Here is a 19,487-nt window from a genome sequence, read left to right as displayed (position 1 = left end):
CTTCTTCCCGCGCCTCCCTCCTCCTCGCTCTTCCCTCTCTCCTGATTTCCTTCCTCAAGCCTTTCTTTCTCAGGGTCCTCTCCACGAACGCAGAGGTGGGTGCACCCTGGTGACCCATCGAGGGCTCAGAGAGGAGCGCACATCTTAGTCCTGATCGGTTGCCGCGCTAACTGGCAGAAAGGAGGATGCTTGATGGCTCAGGCTCAACAGCTTAGACCTACCTACTTGTTATTTTAAAAATCAAACTCAGATGTTTCATTTGTAAGTATGGTCTGACATGACTCTTCCAAACATTGTAGTTTAGGGAATTAGATCATACATGTTTTTGAAACCAATGGATGATCCGTTTAGATCTGTTTTAAACAAGGAGGGGAGAGACATTCAAGAGAGACTTCTGTGTGTGCTGAGAGGTGTTTATGTTCCTTCTAATTTTACTTAAAAAAAAAACAAACAAACATACAACAATAACATGTTAATAACAGAAATCCACCCTAGAGTCTGGAGCTCCTACTGGGGTCGCTCCCACTGCACCTCCCCAGATCACTGCCCAGTGTCCTGGAATAACTGCACCCCCCCCCCCCCCCCCCCCCCCCCCTCCACGCACAGCCCGGTTTCTTTTTGTTTGAGCCCAATTTAGACTCACACAGAGGAGCGTGAACAGCCTGTCTGCCGTGTCTGAAGCAGGCCAGGTGGTGGGCCTGGCCTGTGGGGCAGGTTTGGTAGCCAGAGTGCTGGTCACCCCAGCTGCAGTGATGCCCTGGACACCAGGGCAAAGTGGGACACAGCCTGTTAAGTTCTAATGCCGTGTAGTTCGCAGACCAAGTTGTGCCCCGTCCTCCTCTGTGTACCTTTTATGTATATGTTCTTCAGCGGAGAGATGTAGGTCCCACTCCAGACTGATCAGTTGGAATTGGGCCGGGAATCAGGGTGTCGGGCCAGACAGCTAAACAGCAGCAACAGCACAGGGGACCTGGTAGCCAAACATAGCTGAGAACTGCTGATTCACAGGCTACATTCAGGACTGATTTTGTTCAGAATGGTCTGTTAGAAAGTAAGTCTCATTTAGGTTTAAGCAACTCTTTGCTGCATGCGAATCAATGCATAATTAAGAAGTGAAGGAAATGTGTTTACTCACAACCTACACTGCACATTTTCTGACCTCCTCTTATGTATCCTTGAGCACTGTCTTGGGTTTGAATTAATCCAGCCTCTACTGAATGGTGGTGTGTGGAGCCTGTTGCTTATTAGATTTGCTGAACTGGGAAAAAGTAGCAAAAAGTAGCAAGTAAAAAGATGACTTACTGGAGTATTTCTTTTTCTTTAGAGACATTACATTTTTTTTTTTTTTTTAAATGTTAGCAGTATGAAACAGCAAAGATCCTAGGAAGAAGAAAGTTTGTTTTTTTCAGGTTTGATATATTTATTCAGAGGGTGAGTCAACTGGAATGAAGCGTTTTTTAGCATTATGAAATTCAGTGTTAGGAAATCTTTTTCCTTGCAGTTCTGTTACAGTTTTTTAATCCTAAAGAGTTTCTTTCATGTGGAGTTGTTCACGCACTCAGGCATTTTGAGTGATCTCTGATGCGATCGGCAGTAAAGGCTGCGGTGCAATGGTAGGTGTGACGAGAAGCCTCTGACACCATATTTTATAATGGGTTTAGGGGCGAGGAGGAGGGGCGGAAGGGGTAAAAAGTGAGGGCTTACTTAGTAAGGGATGTGTGTTATCTGACAAAGACACAGTTTTGGATTTGCTGCAAACAAACCAGAAAATTATCCTAGATAATATATTTGAAGACATTTACATTTTGGCATTTTTGAATTCTAATAGCATGCTCTACTGTCTTTTGCAGTTGACAGTTAAATATGCAACTTTACTATCAGAATTAAATAATAAGGTAGAATCAAAGTATTAGGTCACAGACAGCTTGTATTCATTAAATTCATTGGGAAGTGACTTCTAGTAAACCCAACAACACTGATTTCAGTAACTCAGTGGCTGTGAGAAGTGATTAGTTGGCCGACGTGTGCTCATTATGTTTTTGGTTCATTGGTCTGTTGATTAATCTCAGGATTCTGTTTCATGTGCTACAGAGTTTTGTATATAAAATGCTTCTGTCTCACACATGGGTGTATATTAGGGACGAAGATAAGATCAAACCAGCAGGTGTCACAAGAACCATAGTGGAAACATTGGCCCTGATTGTCTCAACCTTTATTTTGTTACTTTTAGTGATTCTCTAACATAAAACACGTTAAAATGATTTTTCAGTGGACACTTCTCTGCCTTCTCGTGTCAAACCCTTCTTTTCAGATGTTTTAGGGAGCATGCTTGAAGTGGAGCAGCGGCCCTAAAAAGGTTTAGTTCAGAGAAGGACGTGTTTACCAAGTGTGCTCAACTTGTCTTCTTTTCCCTTTCTTGGAAAAAAGTTCACTGTGAATTACTCCATATCCAGACAGTTTATATTTAACTACTTAAACATATCTCTGGCTGGCTGTGTTCTACTTTTTTCCATATTTCACTCCTATTGACTAGTCAGCAAGCATATGCATTTTATAGGAGTAGCAATAGGAATTCATAAACAAACTGTCCTCATTCTGGGCTTAATTGTTCAGTTTTAAAATTCAGCACTTGCATTCTTCTTATCTATTTTATTTTAGGCCATTTCTGAGTCACTGAATAATCACGGGATGGTAATGTCTGCCTTTCCAGAAGAGCGAAAGGTTCAACACATTTCTCAGTTTGCCATAATTTTTATTAGAAATTCTCTCTTATTTCCTTGTTTCTCACATGATGACTTGACAGAAATACAAATCCTGTAGGCAAACCCGATCCCCTGTCTTTTATGACGCTCTTACTGGAGTAACAAAGAAAGAACAAGGAAGGAGCAGCTCCCTGAGACCACAGGGAGCTGTACGGAAAGCAGAGTGACGGCAGGTGCTGTTCGTTTTCTTCTCAGCGTACCAGATACAGGCCTTCTGTTTTGCAAGCAGCTTTATTAAAATCTTAACGTTACCCAGGTAATTTCTTTGCTAGATATTTACATGAGTGAAGTGAAAACTTAAATGTGAACCAGTACGCAGATGTTTACAATGGCTTTATTTGTAACTGCCCAGAACCGGAAAACAAGACAAATGTCCTTTAATTAGAGAATGGAGAAGCAAACAGTAGGAATGAGCAGACGGTGTGCAGCAACACAGATGCGTCTCAGGTACCCTGGGCGAGCGAAGGAGGCCCAGCTCAGAGGACTGTGTTCCGTGTGGCTCCATCTACATGCTCTTCTGGTAAAGGGAGGATGAAGGGACGGAAGACAGATGAGCGGTTGCCAGGAATTGGGGCGCGTTTGACTGTAAAGGGACACAGAGAATTGTATGGGTCGACAGACCTTCTCATTTTGATTCTGGTGGCAGTTACAAGGCTAACTTTGTCAAAACCTATGAAAATCGCACAGGAAAATGGAAATTTTCCTGTATATAAATTATACTATAATAAAAAAGTACTAAAATAAGTTTCAGACAAGATATTTAGACTGGCAAGGTAAAGATAGTGTTAATTTGTCCCTTTGGCTTTCCCAGACATCCTAAGAGGAACCTCAGAGCGCTCTATCTCCACGCAGCCTCTGTCTCTGTGGCGGTCTCCACGTGCTCGGCCCTGCAGTCACTCTTATCTGTTGGTACATGCCGATAACACTTACTTAAATGTCTGCCAGATGTCTGACGTCGCATTATGATTCCTTCCTGCGTCTTCTGCCTTCCCTCCGAGAGCGTTTTCATTCTGTCTGTTCCGTGCTGGTTTTTGTTTGTGTAGTCTTGTTTGCTAGAGTGCCGGATTATTTTTGGTTACCTCTCTGAAATTATATGTTTAGGATTGATAGTAGAAGTGATGTGAAGCCTGAGATAATCTCTTTCTCCAGGGTATGTTTCCATGTGTTTCTGCCAGGTGCCTGGGGGTTTAGCTCTGTGTGTATGCCTGCGTGCTCTTTGTGACCCCATTGACTGTGGCCCACCAGGCTCCTCTGTCCATGGGATTCTCCAGGCAAGCATACTGGAGTGGGTGGCCATTCCCTCCTCCAGGGGATCTTCTCCACCCTGGGATCGAACCCCTATCTCCCAAATTACAGGTGGATTCTTTACCCCTGAGCCACCTGGGAAGCCCATTCGCTCTCAGAGATGACCTCAGTCCAGTTTCAGGGGATGTAATGCCCTGAAAGTTGTCCCAGCCCAACTGGCGGGGTTGTCGCCAAGCCCCGGTGGTGAGCTGTGGACTGCACTGTTTCTCTAGTCCGCAGGGGTGGGGAGTGCTCTGCAGCCCCCCACAGCCAGTCTGTGCTCAGTGGGGAGTGCCCAGATAGTAGACCCCCGTCTCTGGGTTTTCCTCCACCCCTCAGGTACTGCTCCTTTAACTCTTCCCTGTTTCCAAACTGTGATGCTTTAAAGCAGATTAAGAAACATTTGTATAAGTAACTGTCCTCCTGGGGGCAGGGGTTGTCTGAATTGTCCTTTTGCGATTATGGAAGCGGAGTTTGCCTGTATTATTTTTTATACCCATACATGTAATTCAAATGTGCTTTAAAAAAGAGAACAACTGTAACTTGCTATTTTTGATTTAATACATTATGAATTAATATTAGAATTATAGATGACTATGTATTTACTGTATGTTTAATTCCGTGCCAGGTATCGAGGGGGTGCAGTGATGTATAGAATTTCCTACCCTTATCTGGCTGACATTTTGGCAAGATAGGTAGCTTAAACAAGTGCGTGCGTAATTATCTAATTGTTAGTGATAAAAACAGTATACTTTGAGTACATCTAACTTGGAAATTGTCTCTGAATTTTGCTTTTTCCTTTCATATTGTACTGGGTACATACATCTTTAACTGTCATTGCAATTTTTATAAACGTTTGGTCAGTCTAGGGTTCCAGTTTCTGTATTTACTATAATTTATTGAGACATTTTCATATTGTTGGACCATTATGTTGTTCATAGTTTTCCTTTTTGATAAATGTCTTTTAATATACATTCTTGTATGTAATCCAGAATTCAGTCACTGATTTATTTCTTTAGGATTGAGTTGTGGGATTAAGAGTACTGAGTAAAAGGGTATGAATGATTATTAATGTTTATTTCTGTATTGCTTTCTAGAAAGGTTATTACATATGTATAAGCATTACATGTAATTTAAAAATATGTGTCATTTTGAAAGATTATCAATTGCATACTTTGTCATTGTTTAAATTTGTATTTCTTTATCAGTGATATTCAACATGTTTTATATTTATTTCTAATGTACATTTCTTTGTGCCTATAAAATATACACAGTGTTAAGACAGGGCATTCTGCTTTATGAATGAAACTGTGGTGTTAGATTTAAAACTAGAATTAGATCTTCTACTTTTTTTCCCCAGTGCTATAATTTTATTATTTATACTTGGATTGCCATTTTAACTTGCCTTTGTCGAGAATACTGTTTTAAAAGTTCTGTAATGAGTAGCAGGAAGTAACTTCTGAAGTCTTTAATAAAATGAAAAGTATATGTTAGTTAGAGAAGGAACCATATAATTGATCATTGTTTATCTTAAATCTCTCTTCAGATTGCTGCTACATAGTTTAATATTTAGGATTTTGTACTAGGTCCACACTGGTTGCAGAGAACCTGGGTAGTATGATGAAACTGTCAAAATACATGTGTGGAAACAGAAGGAGAAAGATTTTTAATAAACAGAACCTATACATATCCATTATTATGATTTGTATTTACTAAAGCTTTAAGTTAGAAATTGAAAGATTGCAAGATTGACTGGCCTTTATGTCTTCATTGTTAGGTAATTTTTGTTGCAGAATGAAGGAAATATTTTTCTTTAGCTCAGCATTTTAACTATAATTACCTTTTTAAAATTTAATGGCTAGTTATGTTTTTTGACCAACATCATGATCACAAATAAAATTCAATAATTATTTTCTTACAAATATGTATTTAAGTCTCTTCTTTTTATATTCTATTACATACGTTTCAGTACCATATTTTACAGTTGACAAAAAGTCAGGTTTGTGTTTTGAAATGTATGATTTTTAAGTCAGTTTCTGTAAAAATTAAAAATTTTTAAAGGTGAAATTCATTGAGGATGTCTGCAGACACAATAAAGATTCTCATTTTGTTGAAGATTTTGTCTAAGGTGAATATATTAACTGAAGTTATTCATTTTAAGTATTATGCAGAAAAAAGTATATAGTTAGCATGATTTAATTTCCTTTTAACTGTCTCAGGGCTTTGTATTTTATACATTTATTAAAATATGGGAACTAAGAAAGATATTGTTTTCACTTAGGGAATGGTGCCATATTTCAGTGTTTAAATTAAGATGGCCATATCATACCGTGTCCCTGAGGGCTGTATTATTTATTATATATATAGTATTTTGACTTTTAATAATTTTCTTACCAGGGTCATGTGAATTATGAAATTTCAGTTCACTGGCAGACACAACTGCATAAAAATAGTTTGTTACTCAGCTTTTATATCTTGAGATTCAGATTCCTAATTTTGTAGTTTTCTTTTCTACAAAATATGTGACTACACACAAGAATATGGGAAGATTGTTTTACTTTAATGTGTACTGAGGTAGTGGATCTACATGAAAATATTTGTAGTATTTAAACGTCTATTTATGATAGAAACTCTCAACAAAGTTGGTACAGAGGAAATACACCTCAACATAATAAAAGCCTAATGACAACCCGAAGCTTACTTCACACTCAGTGATGAAAAGCTGAAAGCTTTTCCTCTAAGATCAGGGATAAGATAATGCGCACTCTTCCCACTTCTATTTAGCATAATATTGGAAATCCTAGGCACTGCCGTCAGACCGGGAAAAGAAATACAAGCACCCAGACCGGAAGGGAAGAGGCAATACTGCCGCTGTTCATAGGTCACATGATATTGTATATAAAAAACCCAAAATTCTCCACCCCCAAATTATTAGAACTAATAAATAAATTCAATAAAGTTGCAGGATACAAGATTAATATACACAAGTCTATTGCATTTCTATACACTAATAATGAAACTATCTTTAGAAAGAGAAATCATGAAAATCCATGTACAACTGCATCAAAAAGAATAAAATACTTAGGAATAAATTTAAGCAGGTGAGAGACCTATACTTTGAAAAGTATAAAATATTGATGAAAAAAATGGAAGATGATACAAATAGATGGGAAGATATACCATATTCATGAGTTGGAAGAATTAATATTGTTAAAATGTCCATACTACCCAAAGCAATATACAGATCTAATTCAATTCCTATTCAAAATACCCATGACACTTTTCACAGAATTAGAACAAATAATTTTAAAATTAGTGTGGAACCACAAAAAAATGGGATAAATAAAACAGACATTAATGCTGTTAAAACAAGATTTGGTATTGCTATACTACCTAAAGTTGGCTTCCTTGGTTGATCAGACTGCAGAGCATCTGCCTGCCAATGCAGGAGACCCAGGTTTGATCCTTGGGTCTGGAAGATCCCCCTGAAGAAGGGAATGGCAACCCACTCCAGTATACTTGCCTGGAGAATCCCATGGGCAGAGAAGCCTGGCAGGGTACAGTCCATGGGGTCACAAAGAGTTGGACATGACTGAGTGACTAACACTTTTCACACAAAAGACCCCCAAATAGCCAAAGCATTCTTGAGAAAAAAGCACAAAGCTGGAAGTATCATGCTGTCTGATTTCAGACTATGCTGTAAAGTTACAGTAATCAAAACAGTATGGAACTGGGACAGAAATATACACATAAATCAGTGGGCTAGAATACGAAGCCCAGAAATAAACCTGAGTCTCTTGGGCTGCAAGGAGGTCCAACCAGGCCATTCTGAAGGAGATCAGCCCTGGGATTTCTTTGGAAGGAATGATGCTAAAGCCGAAACTCCAGTACTTTGGCCACCTCATGCGAAGAATTGACTCATTGGAAAAGACTCTGATGCTGGGAGGGATTGGGGGCAGGAAGAGAAGGGGACGACAGAGTATGAGATGGCTGGATGGCATCACTGACTCGGTGGACGTGAGTCTGGGTGAACTCCAGGAGTTGGTGATGGACAGGGAGGCCTGGCGTGCTGTGATTCAGGAGTCGCAGAGTCGGACACGACTGAGCGACTGAACTGAACTGAACTGAACTATATGGTCAGTTAATCTATAACAAAGGAGATGAGAATGTACAGTGAGGGAGGGACATATATGGTGTTGCAAACACTGGTAAGCTATATGTAAATGAATGATATTAGAAAAATTTTTTATACAATATACAAAAATAAAATAAAGACCTCAATGTAAGGCCTGAAACCATAAAACTCTTAGAAGGAAGCAGAGGCAGTGTGTTCTTTGACACTGATCTTAGCAATATAGTTTTTGATCTATCTCCTCCAGTGAGAGAAACAAAAGCAAAAATAAGTAAATGGGCCGTAAACAAAGTTAAAAGCTTTTGCACAGAGAATGAAATAAAAATGAAAAGAGCCTACTGAATGGGAGAAAATATTTGCAAATGACATGTCTGATAAGGGGTTAATCTCTAAAAATATATAAAGAACTCATACAACTCAGTATAAATTTTAAAAATGAGCAAAAGACCTGAATAGAGTGATGATGTGAAAGGTAAGTGGGCTGGGGGAGGTCTGGTCCTACTTTGGAGAGGATTTTTAGCATGGATACAGCGAGCACAGAGGCCCTGAAGCCAGGGAGGATGCCAGCGGTTTCAGGGACAGAAGAGGGGTTCGTGTTGATGGAAGGGAGTCAGTGAGAGAGACTGGGATGACCTGCTGTGGGAGAGGTGGCTGGAGATGACTTACAGGGAGGGCCCTGCAGTATTTGGCAAGCACTTGGGATTTTAACCCAAGAGCAATGGGAGCATCATGAGTTGATTTGTGTTTTTCAAATATCAGTGTGAAGAGAATAGTGGAGAAAGAGAGGCCACTTCATAGGATATGAGAGTAATCCCTGGCAGGGATACAGAGGTACCTTGCAGGGTTGTATTAGTGGCGCTAGAAGAGCATGGAAACATTTCAGATTTCTTTTAGAAATAGAACAAATGGTATTTCCTGATGTGTTGGAGTGGGGAGCAGAGAGATGATGGAAAGGGAACAGTCAGCATGAACTTTAGGTTTTTGACTAGACCAGAGCTTCTGAAAGTGTGGTCTGTCCACTTTGGTGGACCGTGGGGGTTAGGAGTTGGGTGGGGTCCTTGAGGTTCATTCTTGTGGTCTGCACAAAGGATTTTTATAATACTAAGACATTATTTGATACAAAGAGCCAACTCATTGGAAAAGACTGGGAAAGGTTGAGGGCAGATGGAGAAGGGGGTGACAGAGGATGGGATGTTGGATGGCATCAGTGAATCAATGGACATGAGTTGAGGAAACTCAGGGAGATAGTGAAGGACAGGGAAGCCTGGCATGCTGCAGTCCATGGGGTTGCAAAGAGTTGGACATGACTTAGCGCAAGTTTGTAAAAGCACGGATGCCTTAGCTTAAATGGGTGCAGCGGTACCAAACTACTAGTCTTTGTCTTATCTACCTGTATAAAATTGTAATAAAAAAGACGAGTTTCCTTTTAACTTGTATTTGATGAAGCAGTTAAAGAGTATTATTTTTGATTGCATTTCGACCTTTGAGCACAAGTCCTTTAATGTGCGTGATGCAGCGGGAGGTCGACATGAAGCCCCATGGCAGCAGATGGGGTTGTGTTGAGGAGGCGCATCTCTGCAGTTGTTGGAGGAGCCGCCTGGCCGGCTCATGTTTTCACCGGACACTGTTTTTACTTGAAACAAAAACGGACACTCAAACTTGGGACTTCTGTAGACGTTTGCCTGACATTTAAGGGAAAACAAGTGACATTATTTGTTCCTCATGATGAAATTTGAACTTCTAAAGTGAAGGTTGGAATTTTGGAAAAATTATATTCATCACTCTGACCTTGACATCTTCCTGGTACTTGAAGATTTCTGATGAGACGAGTGGTGACGCTATCGAGTGTGTTTATGAATGTTGTATAATGAAATGGTCAACATTCAGTGGATCTGTGTAACTCAAGGAGCTAAAGTTTTCCAGGTGACATGCACGGGTGTTATAAGATCGTGCATGAATAGAGGATCTATTTAGAGGGCAAGAGAGCCCATTAGACTTTCACATCAGAGTACAAAAGTTCATTGATAAGTTTTGAGAGTCCATGTTGCAGTTAACCTTTACAAATCTACCACTTGTAAAGTTTGCTGTAGTGCTAAAGAAGAATATCCACAGTGGGTATGAAAACACACCTGTATTTTCCAGCTGTGTATCTGTACGACCAGATTTTTAAAAATACACCTCAGCCAAGACAACATATCTCAACAACTTGAATGTAGAAGCTGCTTCTTTTCTGAAGATAGACATTAAAGAAATTAACAAAATGCAAAACAGTGCTTCTCTTCTAGCTAATATTTGCAAAGTTAGCTATTTTTCATAAAAGTATGTTATAGTCATATAATAATTTATTGCTCTTATTTGTGAATGAATTAGTATATATTTTAAGCATTGCTCTATTTTGATTTCTAATATGAGAAATATGAGAAATATGACCCATGTGAGCAAAAAAAAGGGGTCTTTGGGGTTCTCAGATAAAGAGGTCCTGAGATGCAGAAATTTGAGAGGTTTGGGCTGGATCAGCTGAATAGGTGGTGATAATGTAAGGAGAGAAAGATGATTAAAGAACTTAGCAACTTTTTTTTTTTTTTTTTTTTTAGAAATGGCAGATGGAATCTTCTGTTCAAAAACTGTGACGATTCTAGGTGGTCATTTGGATATTTGTGTTTGTGGTTCAGAACTCAGAACAGATGAGATAAATTTCAGAGTAATCGTAGATGGATAGTAATCAAGTCATGGGACTGGAAAGGATGACCTGAAAGAATGTAGGTTTAAAAAAAAAAGAGATTCACATCGTACAGCACTTGGACATAAATGTTAGACTGAAAAAGGAACTCAGAAAAAGGAGTTATTATATGAGAGCACATGGGGCACAGAACATTTCCAGAAAGTGAGCGAGTTGTGTTGGCTGCTGGCTGAGGTCAAATCAGAGGACCTTGGTGAGGGCCCTCATCACCTCTTGTCTGGATTGTTACCGTCGCTTCTTGACAGGTCTGTCCTGTGGTTGTGAGCCCCTCTCCTCTGTCATACGGCAGGAAAGATTGTATTTCAGAAAGGGCACTTCCCTCCCTCAGCTGCTTGAAACACGGCATTAGCTCTCTGATAGCAGTTGAATAAAGGGGATATCATAAAAGTTAGCCTGACTCCCCCCAGCTATCTCTCACCACTTGCCAATTTTAATTTTACTTACATGATGTTGTGCTCTGCTTTTGGATATTTTGATGTGTTCTTTCCTTTCCCTAGATTTCCTGTCTTCCTTGCCTTATCTAACCTGTGTGAGTATCTCCTCCTTATTTAAAACCCGGTTCAGGTAGCACCTTCTTTGGGCAGCCTTTTTTGATGGAAGACTGGTTGCCAAATTTGTTGAATTTGATCATAATTTTACTCACCATTGATTTTAGACTTATTAAACTGTAGCAGTTATTACTTGATGTTTTGATAGAGATACATTCATTCATTTATTCAGTAAATATTCGCTCAGCACTGATTTTATGCCAAGCATTGGCCTAAGCTGGGAGCAGAGCTGTGGACAACAAACACAGGTCCCTGCAGCATGGGACTTACAATCCAGAAGACCGAATGTGTGTCTAACACTTATACATTAAATGTCTTTATTTACGAGGGGGTTACCTGAAAGATAATATATAAGCATATGTGGCCTTTGAAAATATGATACTATTAGATCAGCATGTAAACACTGATATTTTCTTTTTCAACAGCAGCAGTTAGAATCAAGTGACACCTGGAGCCGTGTTAGATATTACGCAAAGAACATTTTTTTGCTCCTTGTTCATTGTATTACCAAGTCCATGTGCAGTATGAGAGTTCCACTCAGGCTTTCCTTGACTGAGCGGGGGCTGTTTGTCTGGGATGCTGTAGCAGTTGATTTCCCAGTGACGCAGACTGCTAGTCACTTGTAAGATTTCTTTGAATTTTATGTTTCTTTTTTTGTGTTTTCTTTATTTTTTTTTCATTTTGCCTTCTTTTCTTCATAATTTTATTTGCTTAGGCATTGCACACATCAGGAGGTATGATGAAACCCACTTTGTTATAATCTAGCTCATTTCTCATAGCGTCTTCTTACAGTTAGCTGAGCTGTGGGCTATTAAAATATGCTGCACAAAGAAAGCGTTTCGTGACTAAATAAGTTGAATGTAAGTGAAGTCTTCTGTTTTCTTTTGTAGCTGCAGGCCCGCTTGGACCCTTGGTTGTGCTAGCCTTCACTGTGGCCCTCTGAGACAGCTTCTTACAGCAAGTGGTGTTTCATAGAGGTTTCGGACCAGGAGGCCTTTTCTTTTCCATGTGTTGTCTCATGTAAACTGTATGGGGCACTAGACGTGAAATACTGGTTTTAATGATATCGATTTTTTTTTTTTAAGTCTTTATTGTGATGTCACCTTGCTTTAAAAAATGAAAGTTTTTTGATGTTCTGAAATGTGCAGTTTTGAGCAATAATCTGTCCTGCATTAGAATAATAGCAATAAGTTGTAAGACACCATCTTGGATGTGTAGTTGGCTCGTAACAGCTTTTCTTTTCCTAAGTTGGAGATACTGTTTAATTTATATTACCTTTTGCAAAAGTGTCCTTGTTGCTTATACACATTTTAAATAATCAATGTAGCCTTAATGTGTAGCCTTAAATCATTGTTTCTTGATTGTTTAATGATTCAGATTTCACACTAAAAGGTATTCTAATTCATTACCGGGATTCTCATTCTCCTTCCTTCTCCTCTCTTCTTGAATCCAACACTATATAAAGTTGAATTGAACAATACATAAACATGATTATATATCATGACTAAATGGGAGTTCATTCCAGAAATACTGGCTAAACATTTGCCAAAATAAATGTTCAAAATTCAAAATAAATGAGCCACCAAAATTCAGCATTTTAAGAAAGTGTTTAATCAGCTCAGACACAGAAGAATTTGATGAAAACCTAACATCTATTCTTTATAAAATCTTCCAGCAAAGTGAAAATAGAAGGGCACTTGATAAATTAGGGCATTTATGAAAAATGTCCATCTTACATCATACTTAATGGTGAATGACTGAATGCCTTCATCCTCAGATAGGAACAAGAAAAGGATGTCTTTGATTCTGTTAATTGTACTGGAGGTTCTAGCCTTTGCAATAAAACCAGAATCTACAAAAAAAATCTACTTGAACCATTAAGTGAGCTTAGCAGGTTTGTAAGATAAAGGGTCAATATACAGAAATTATTTGTATTTCTGTACACTATCAGAAAATTGAGATAAAAATACTTAATAGTATCGAGATATATTTAGGAAATAATCTGAAAAGAAGATGTGAAAGACCAGTTTGGAAAGTGAAAGCCATTCTTGAAAGAAATTAAACCTATTAATAAGATATCCTATGTTTATGGGTTTGAAGACCCAATATTATTAAAATGAAAGGTCTCTCTGCAGATTGATCTATAGAGTTCTTGTAATCCTAATCAAAATCCCAGTAGTTCTTTTTTTTTTTTTTTTTTTAAGTAGAAACAAACAGGCTGGTTCTAAACTTTATATTAAAATCAGAAATATGACTAGGCATATATCTAGACTTTATAATAAAGCTACACCAGACATTAGTATAGTATATATATGTGCAGTCATTTGATATATGTTGAGGCTGGTATAGTAGCACTGTAGTGAGATATGGGAGGATAAAGGATAATCTTTGCAGTAAATGATTTGAAGTCAGTTGGATAGCCATGTGGAAAAACTAGCTGAATATTGACTTCACCTTACATTGTACAAAACTTTAATTCCAGGCCAATTGCAGATAGGAATATGAAAGGTGGAGCAATAAAGCTTATGTTGGAAGATAATGTGTGCGAATTTACAACAGGAAAATAATTCCTAAATATTTAAGCATTTTGTATACGAAAGCATTAACCGTAAAGGAAAAGATGGGTTAATTAGAACTTGTTAAATTTCAAAAGTTAACAAGTTAATTAAAAGATGCCATTGGGAAGGTTTTTAAAAGACAAGTCACAGGATGGGAAAAATATTTGCAATACAAATGGCCCATGTCTAGGACCTTTTTACGGGTTTTTTTGTTTTTGTTTTTGTTTTTTTTTGTTTTTTTTTTATTTTATTTTATTTTATTTTTAAACTTTACATAACTGTATTAGATTTGCCAAATATCAAAATGAATCCACCACAGGTATACGTGTGTTCCCCATCCTGAACCCTCCTCCCTCCTCCCTCCCCATTCCATCCCTCTGGGTCGTCCCAGTGCACCAGCCCCAAGCATCCAGTATCGTGCATCGAACCTGGACTGGCATCTCATTTCATACATGATATTTTACATGTTTCAATGCCATTCTCCCAAATCTTCCCACCCTCTCCCTCTCCCACAGAGTCCATAAGACTGTTCTATACATCAGTGTCTCTTTTGCTGTCTCGTACACAGGGTTATTGTTACCATCTTTCTAAATTCCATATATATGCGTTAGTATACTGTATTGGTGTTTTTCTTTCTGGCTTACTTCACTCTGTATAATAGGCTCCAGTTTCATCCACCTCATTAGAACTGATTCAAATGTATTCTTTTTAATGGCTGAATAATACTCCATTGTGTATATGTACCACAGCTTTCTTATCCATTCATCTGCTGATGGACATTTTAAAGGGCATAATCAAGTGAAAGTGTGTTTTAGTTTCTCTGTCTGTTGGTCCGAACGGACCCTAGTTTTTTAACCACAGATTTTAGTTATGAAATTACACTTAGGAAGAGCCTAGAGACACTTGGTGTTGTGTAGAATCAGGAGTGGACACAGGTGTTTGCTGTGCTGGGTTCATAGCCCAGCTCTTAAGCTTGTGCAGGACTTGGTGTATGGTCTTCAGCTTGTGTTTACTGAATTAATGGATGGACACCTTATAATTGCAAGGAATGTCTGCATAAGTCCTCATAGGAGGACTGGCCTTTTAAACATAGGCCTGGAAATCACAGGAAGCAGTTCAGTTGGACCTGAAGAGCACAAGTGCTAACATGAGTGGAGTGTGAGATGAGGTGCGATTTGGGAATCTAAAGCGCCGCTCATGACTACAGGAAGCTTTCCATGGTGACTGTCTTCTCATGTCGGGGAGGGAGTGGGGGCCTCTGTGATCTGTGGAGAAGAGAGGATTTCATGCACAAAACAGGATTTTCTAAGCAGGAAATGCTGCTTTTGAGAAAATGAGTTGAGACAATGACTCTTTGTGTTAGCCAAACAGAGCTTGAATTTACCAAATGGCGGGTGAGAGTAGGGAATGTCTTAATGGCCATTTTTGAAGCATTGGGCTCATCTCAAGTGTGGATCGTGCCGTGGTAATGATTGCATTATTTAAATTTTGGCTTGACCTTTTTTGCAGAGTTCAGAAGTTCTTGTTGCTTCAGACAATGGATGAGCAATCACAAGGAATGCAAGGACCACCTGTTCCTCAGTTCCAGCCACAGGTAACTTGTTCTAATAAACGCTGCCTGGAGACTGTGTGTGTGTGTGTGTGTGTGTGTGTGTGTGTGCATGCGCACGCGCGCTTACAAGCGGATACAGGTACAGTGAGGAAGGAAGCCGAACCTGTACAGTTCCTTAGAAATAAGGTGCCGAACATGCTGATTATGAGCTTCCAAGCTTAAATCAGGATTGTTTCCAATATAAAATACTGTTTTAGAATATTTAGTTCTCATGGACATATATTTAAAAAAAAAAATGGAGGCAGCTTTGCTTTTGACTTGAATGACCTGCAGGTTTGGGAGCTCCTGCTGGGCTCAGGGAGGAGCGGAGGCGAGGTGGTGCCTGTGTTCAGTCTGTCTCCGCTTCAGCCTGGGGTCCCGCGTTGCCCACCGTCCGTTACCGTGGCTTTTCTCGTCCTCTCTGACCAGCACTGTGTTTCTCCTGTTCAGTATTAGCTCGTTCTTTTGTACCATAGGGTGAAGCTAAAGGAAGGTTTCAGCAGAAGGTGTACACACACTATTGAATTACTTACTGTGCTGATTGCCTGTGGACGCTCGCCCTGAAGCCCAGCGTACGATGACGTGTCTGAAATCACGCTCACCCCTGCACAGCTGCCATTCGTAAATTCTGTTCCTCAGTTCGGTGTTGGAGGCGTTGTGCAGTGTCCCAGGTTTACTCTGCTAGGCTTGTTCCAGTTCTGCTTGGTAGTCATTCTGGAAATGAAGAATCCACAGGTGTTCTTTCGTGGTGTCTTGGTATTGGTATGAGGGTGAAGCTGGCCTCATAGAGTGAGTTTGGAAGGGTTCCTCCCTCTGCAGATTTTTGGAATAGTTTCAGGTGTTAACTCTTCTCCAAATATTTGGTAGAATTTGCTTGTGAGGTCACCTGGTCCTGGACTTTTGATCGCTGGGAGTTTTAAAATCACAGATTCAGTTTCAGTACTTGTGATTGGTCTTCTACAGATGTGCTTTGCAGTGAGTGAGATGAGTTTGGGAGGCTTGGGTTTGCACAGCTGCTTCCTCAGAGAGGTGCGCACTGTGAATTTCCAGGCAGGATTAGTGTTTCCCAAACCTATTTGACTGCACTGTTCTGTAAGCACATCTATTGGCTTCTCTCAGAATCCGTGTCTGTGAGGCACAGCCCAGGAAATACTGCCGTCTTTTCTGTGAAGAATGCATGCTTTTGAACTGTGGTGCTGGAGAAGACTCTTGAGAGTCCCTTGGACTGCAAGGAGATCCAACTAGTCCATCCTAAAAGAGATCAGTCCTGGGTATTCATTGGAAGGACTGATGCTGAAGCTGAAACTCCAATACTTTGGCCACCTGATGCGAAGAGCTGACTCATTGGAAAAGACCCTGATGCTGGGAAAGATTGAGGGCAGGAGGAGAAGGGGACGACAGAGAATGAGATGGTTGGATGTAATCACCGACTCAATGGACGTGAGTTTGAGTAAATTCTGGGAGTTGGTGATGCACAGGGAGGCCTGGCGTGCTGTGGTCCACGGGGTCACAGAGAGTCCAACACACCTGAGCGCCTGAGCTGAACTCTCTGCCTGTGTGACTACTTATCTTGCCTGACCCCTCTTCTCCCTCTCCAGAGTTTGAAATCTACCCACCCTTCAAGGACCGTCTAAAATGCTGTCTCCACTGTGAAGCTTTTTCTGATTTTGCGAATGTCATACTTTTTCTTGGAGCCCTGACGGTGCACCCTTGGTAACATCTCTTCTGGTGTTTCTGAGCCCTGTGTCACTTCACATGGACATAAAACCTCATCTTTCCCATCGGGTTAGGATAGGAAACCTCTCTCCAAACCTTGAGGGTTTGTGCTTTGTCTTGCTCTCTCTGGGTGCACTGTGATGCTGCAGGTCCCTCATCGCAGCAGGGGCTCGGGAAGGACCCCCGACTGAGCCCGCCGGGGCGCCTGCAGGCGAGCGTGTGCCTGCATAGTTGAGTTTTACATTGTTTCCTCTGTTACACTTGTCTGAATTATCTGTACTGTATTCACAAAAGAGACCCTTAAGAGCTTAAGTAAGGCCAGTATTTTAATTTCAAGAGGATTGTTTTTTCAAATCTAGCATCTGTATTTTATATTATGGTCATAAAATATCCAAGATTATGGTATGCAGTTTCTCCTAGATGCAGACATATCTACGTGCCAGTTTTACACACACACACACACACACGGATGTTAGTGTTTTGTATATTGTTTCTGTGCAGACGGTAAAAGCAGCGCTACTAAAATTAGGTAGTTATGTCATGATTTTGAAATTCTGTTTTGAACAGCTCCAAATTCCAAAGGAAAGGAAAAGCAGCACTTTGATTTTTGCTGCTGCTGACTCACCAGCCAGGAGGCACGGTTTCCTGGGACCCACGGCTGCCACGCAGCACGAGTCTAAAGCTGTGTCCGTGGCTCTGTGTCTCTTTGACACGGTTCCCTTCATCCGGCCTCTGCCCACCAGTGGGCAGAGGTACCCCACTCTCCTGGGAAATAGGCCGGTGTCGCCCACGCAGGCAGGGGCGGCAGGGGGACCCCTGTCTCTGCATGCAGACTGATGGTGGGAGATTACCTGACAAGAGTTCACGAGCGTTACTGCTGATTAAGTCTTTGAAAAATGTTACTGCTCTCAGGAGCAGGATTTTAAAAAGCTGGCAAAGGACAGCTTCTGCTCCAGGTTGACAACCTTCTTTTGTTTTGTTCCACACCATTGGCCCGAACAACAGGGTGATAAGGCAGCATACGGTTAGCTGAGTGACTCCCTCCGCTGCTGTGATGCTGATACGTGTCTGCACATAAACAGGAAACCGAGGAAGTCAGGTTTCTCAGTGTCAGATACCCACTCTCTGTATAATGACACGTGATGTATATTCTCAGTGTGTCTTTCTTTTTCTTGTTCTGAGGTGAATACTCGAACCCTGCAATGCGTCCTGTGTGGTCTCATTTTAGTGCCGTGTGAGTTTCTCTCTTAATTTTTGTTGTTGTTACTATTATCCTTCACTGAACTTAGGGAATTTTTTTTTTTTCTATCACCTTCCATTTCCTTCCTGTTTTCCTTCTTTGACTCCTTCCACTAAAGTCTCAAAAGTACAGGATATTTTGACTAGATTTCCACGCTGTTATGTTCACGTTGCTTTTGGACTCTTGTTTTTTGAACAACGAATTTATTATAGCTTAATTAGAAAATGCAGACTGTGTTATTGATGGTGACACAGAAACGGTGAGATGTTTACATTTTAGTGTGAGGCCGATTTTACATGACGGAAGTCGGCAGCTAACATTTTGTGACTATTTTGATTTCTGATCATTGAAGAGCACTCTGCTGCCGTCACTTTTTATCGTAAAGTTAAATATGAAACAGTTATAATCAGAGCGCAATTATAAGAATTCCTGGGTGTGTCTAGAGGGTGGATTTATTTTAATTATGATCATCACCAGGACTTAGGTCATACCTACTGTTTGTAAACTTGAAGCTGTTACTGTTTGTAACCCTTTGGCTCCCTGTGAAGGTGGGAAAGCATCCCAGGGGTACAGGCAGGAAGAGGGGCCTTCCTCATTCTGGTTGCTGGGAAGGTACGAGCATCTTGTCAGGGAGTAGCCAATAAGCGGTGACGTTGGCCGGCCGTCCCTTTAAGCTTCCCAGCTGGAACAGACCTCTTTGCCCCAAGGCTGCTGTTTCCCGGCATCCTTTCCCGTGGAGGCTGCTGGTTCTCTGCTGATATTAATAATAAGCTGCACACCATGAGAGTTGGGGGTCAGGGCGCCACCTCTCCATCCACAGAGCCTCTTCCAGCCCTTGACTCCTCCTTGTTTTTGGGGTGATGAGGGTAAGACCCACTTCCTCGAGGGTCTGCCTCCCAAAGGAAGGGCGCTCACC

The 19,487-nt window shown here is 40.5% G+C and overlaps 1 protein-coding gene across 4 annotated transcripts in view; it reads left to right on the top strand.

The window, feature by feature from the left end:
• NEK7 (NIMA related kinase 7) overlaps positions 1-19,487 on the top strand; it is a 139,091-nt gene that overhangs the window by 39,454 nt on the left and 80,150 nt on the right. For all 4 annotated transcript variants that reach the window (XM_044942637.2, XM_025285314.3, XM_025285312.3 and 1 more), the window contains exon 2: positions 15,534-15,618. In XM_044942637.2, the coding sequence (XP_044798572.1) occupies positions 15,562-15,618 (57 nt within the window). In that variant the 5' untranslated portion in view covers positions 15,534-15,561. The remainder of the gene's footprint in view (positions 1-15,533; positions 15,619-19,487) is intronic.

Source organism: Bubalus bubalis, chromosome 5 (genome assembly GCF_019923935.1).
Source record: "Bubalus bubalis isolate 160015118507 breed Murrah chromosome 5, NDDB_SH_1, whole genome shotgun sequence".
NCBI classification, from domain to species: Eukaryota; Metazoa; Chordata; class Mammalia; order Artiodactyla; family Bovidae; genus Bubalus; species Bubalus bubalis.
The sequence above is the reverse complement of the archived record's forward strand: the minus strand, read 5'-3'. Positions and strand labels throughout refer to the sequence as shown.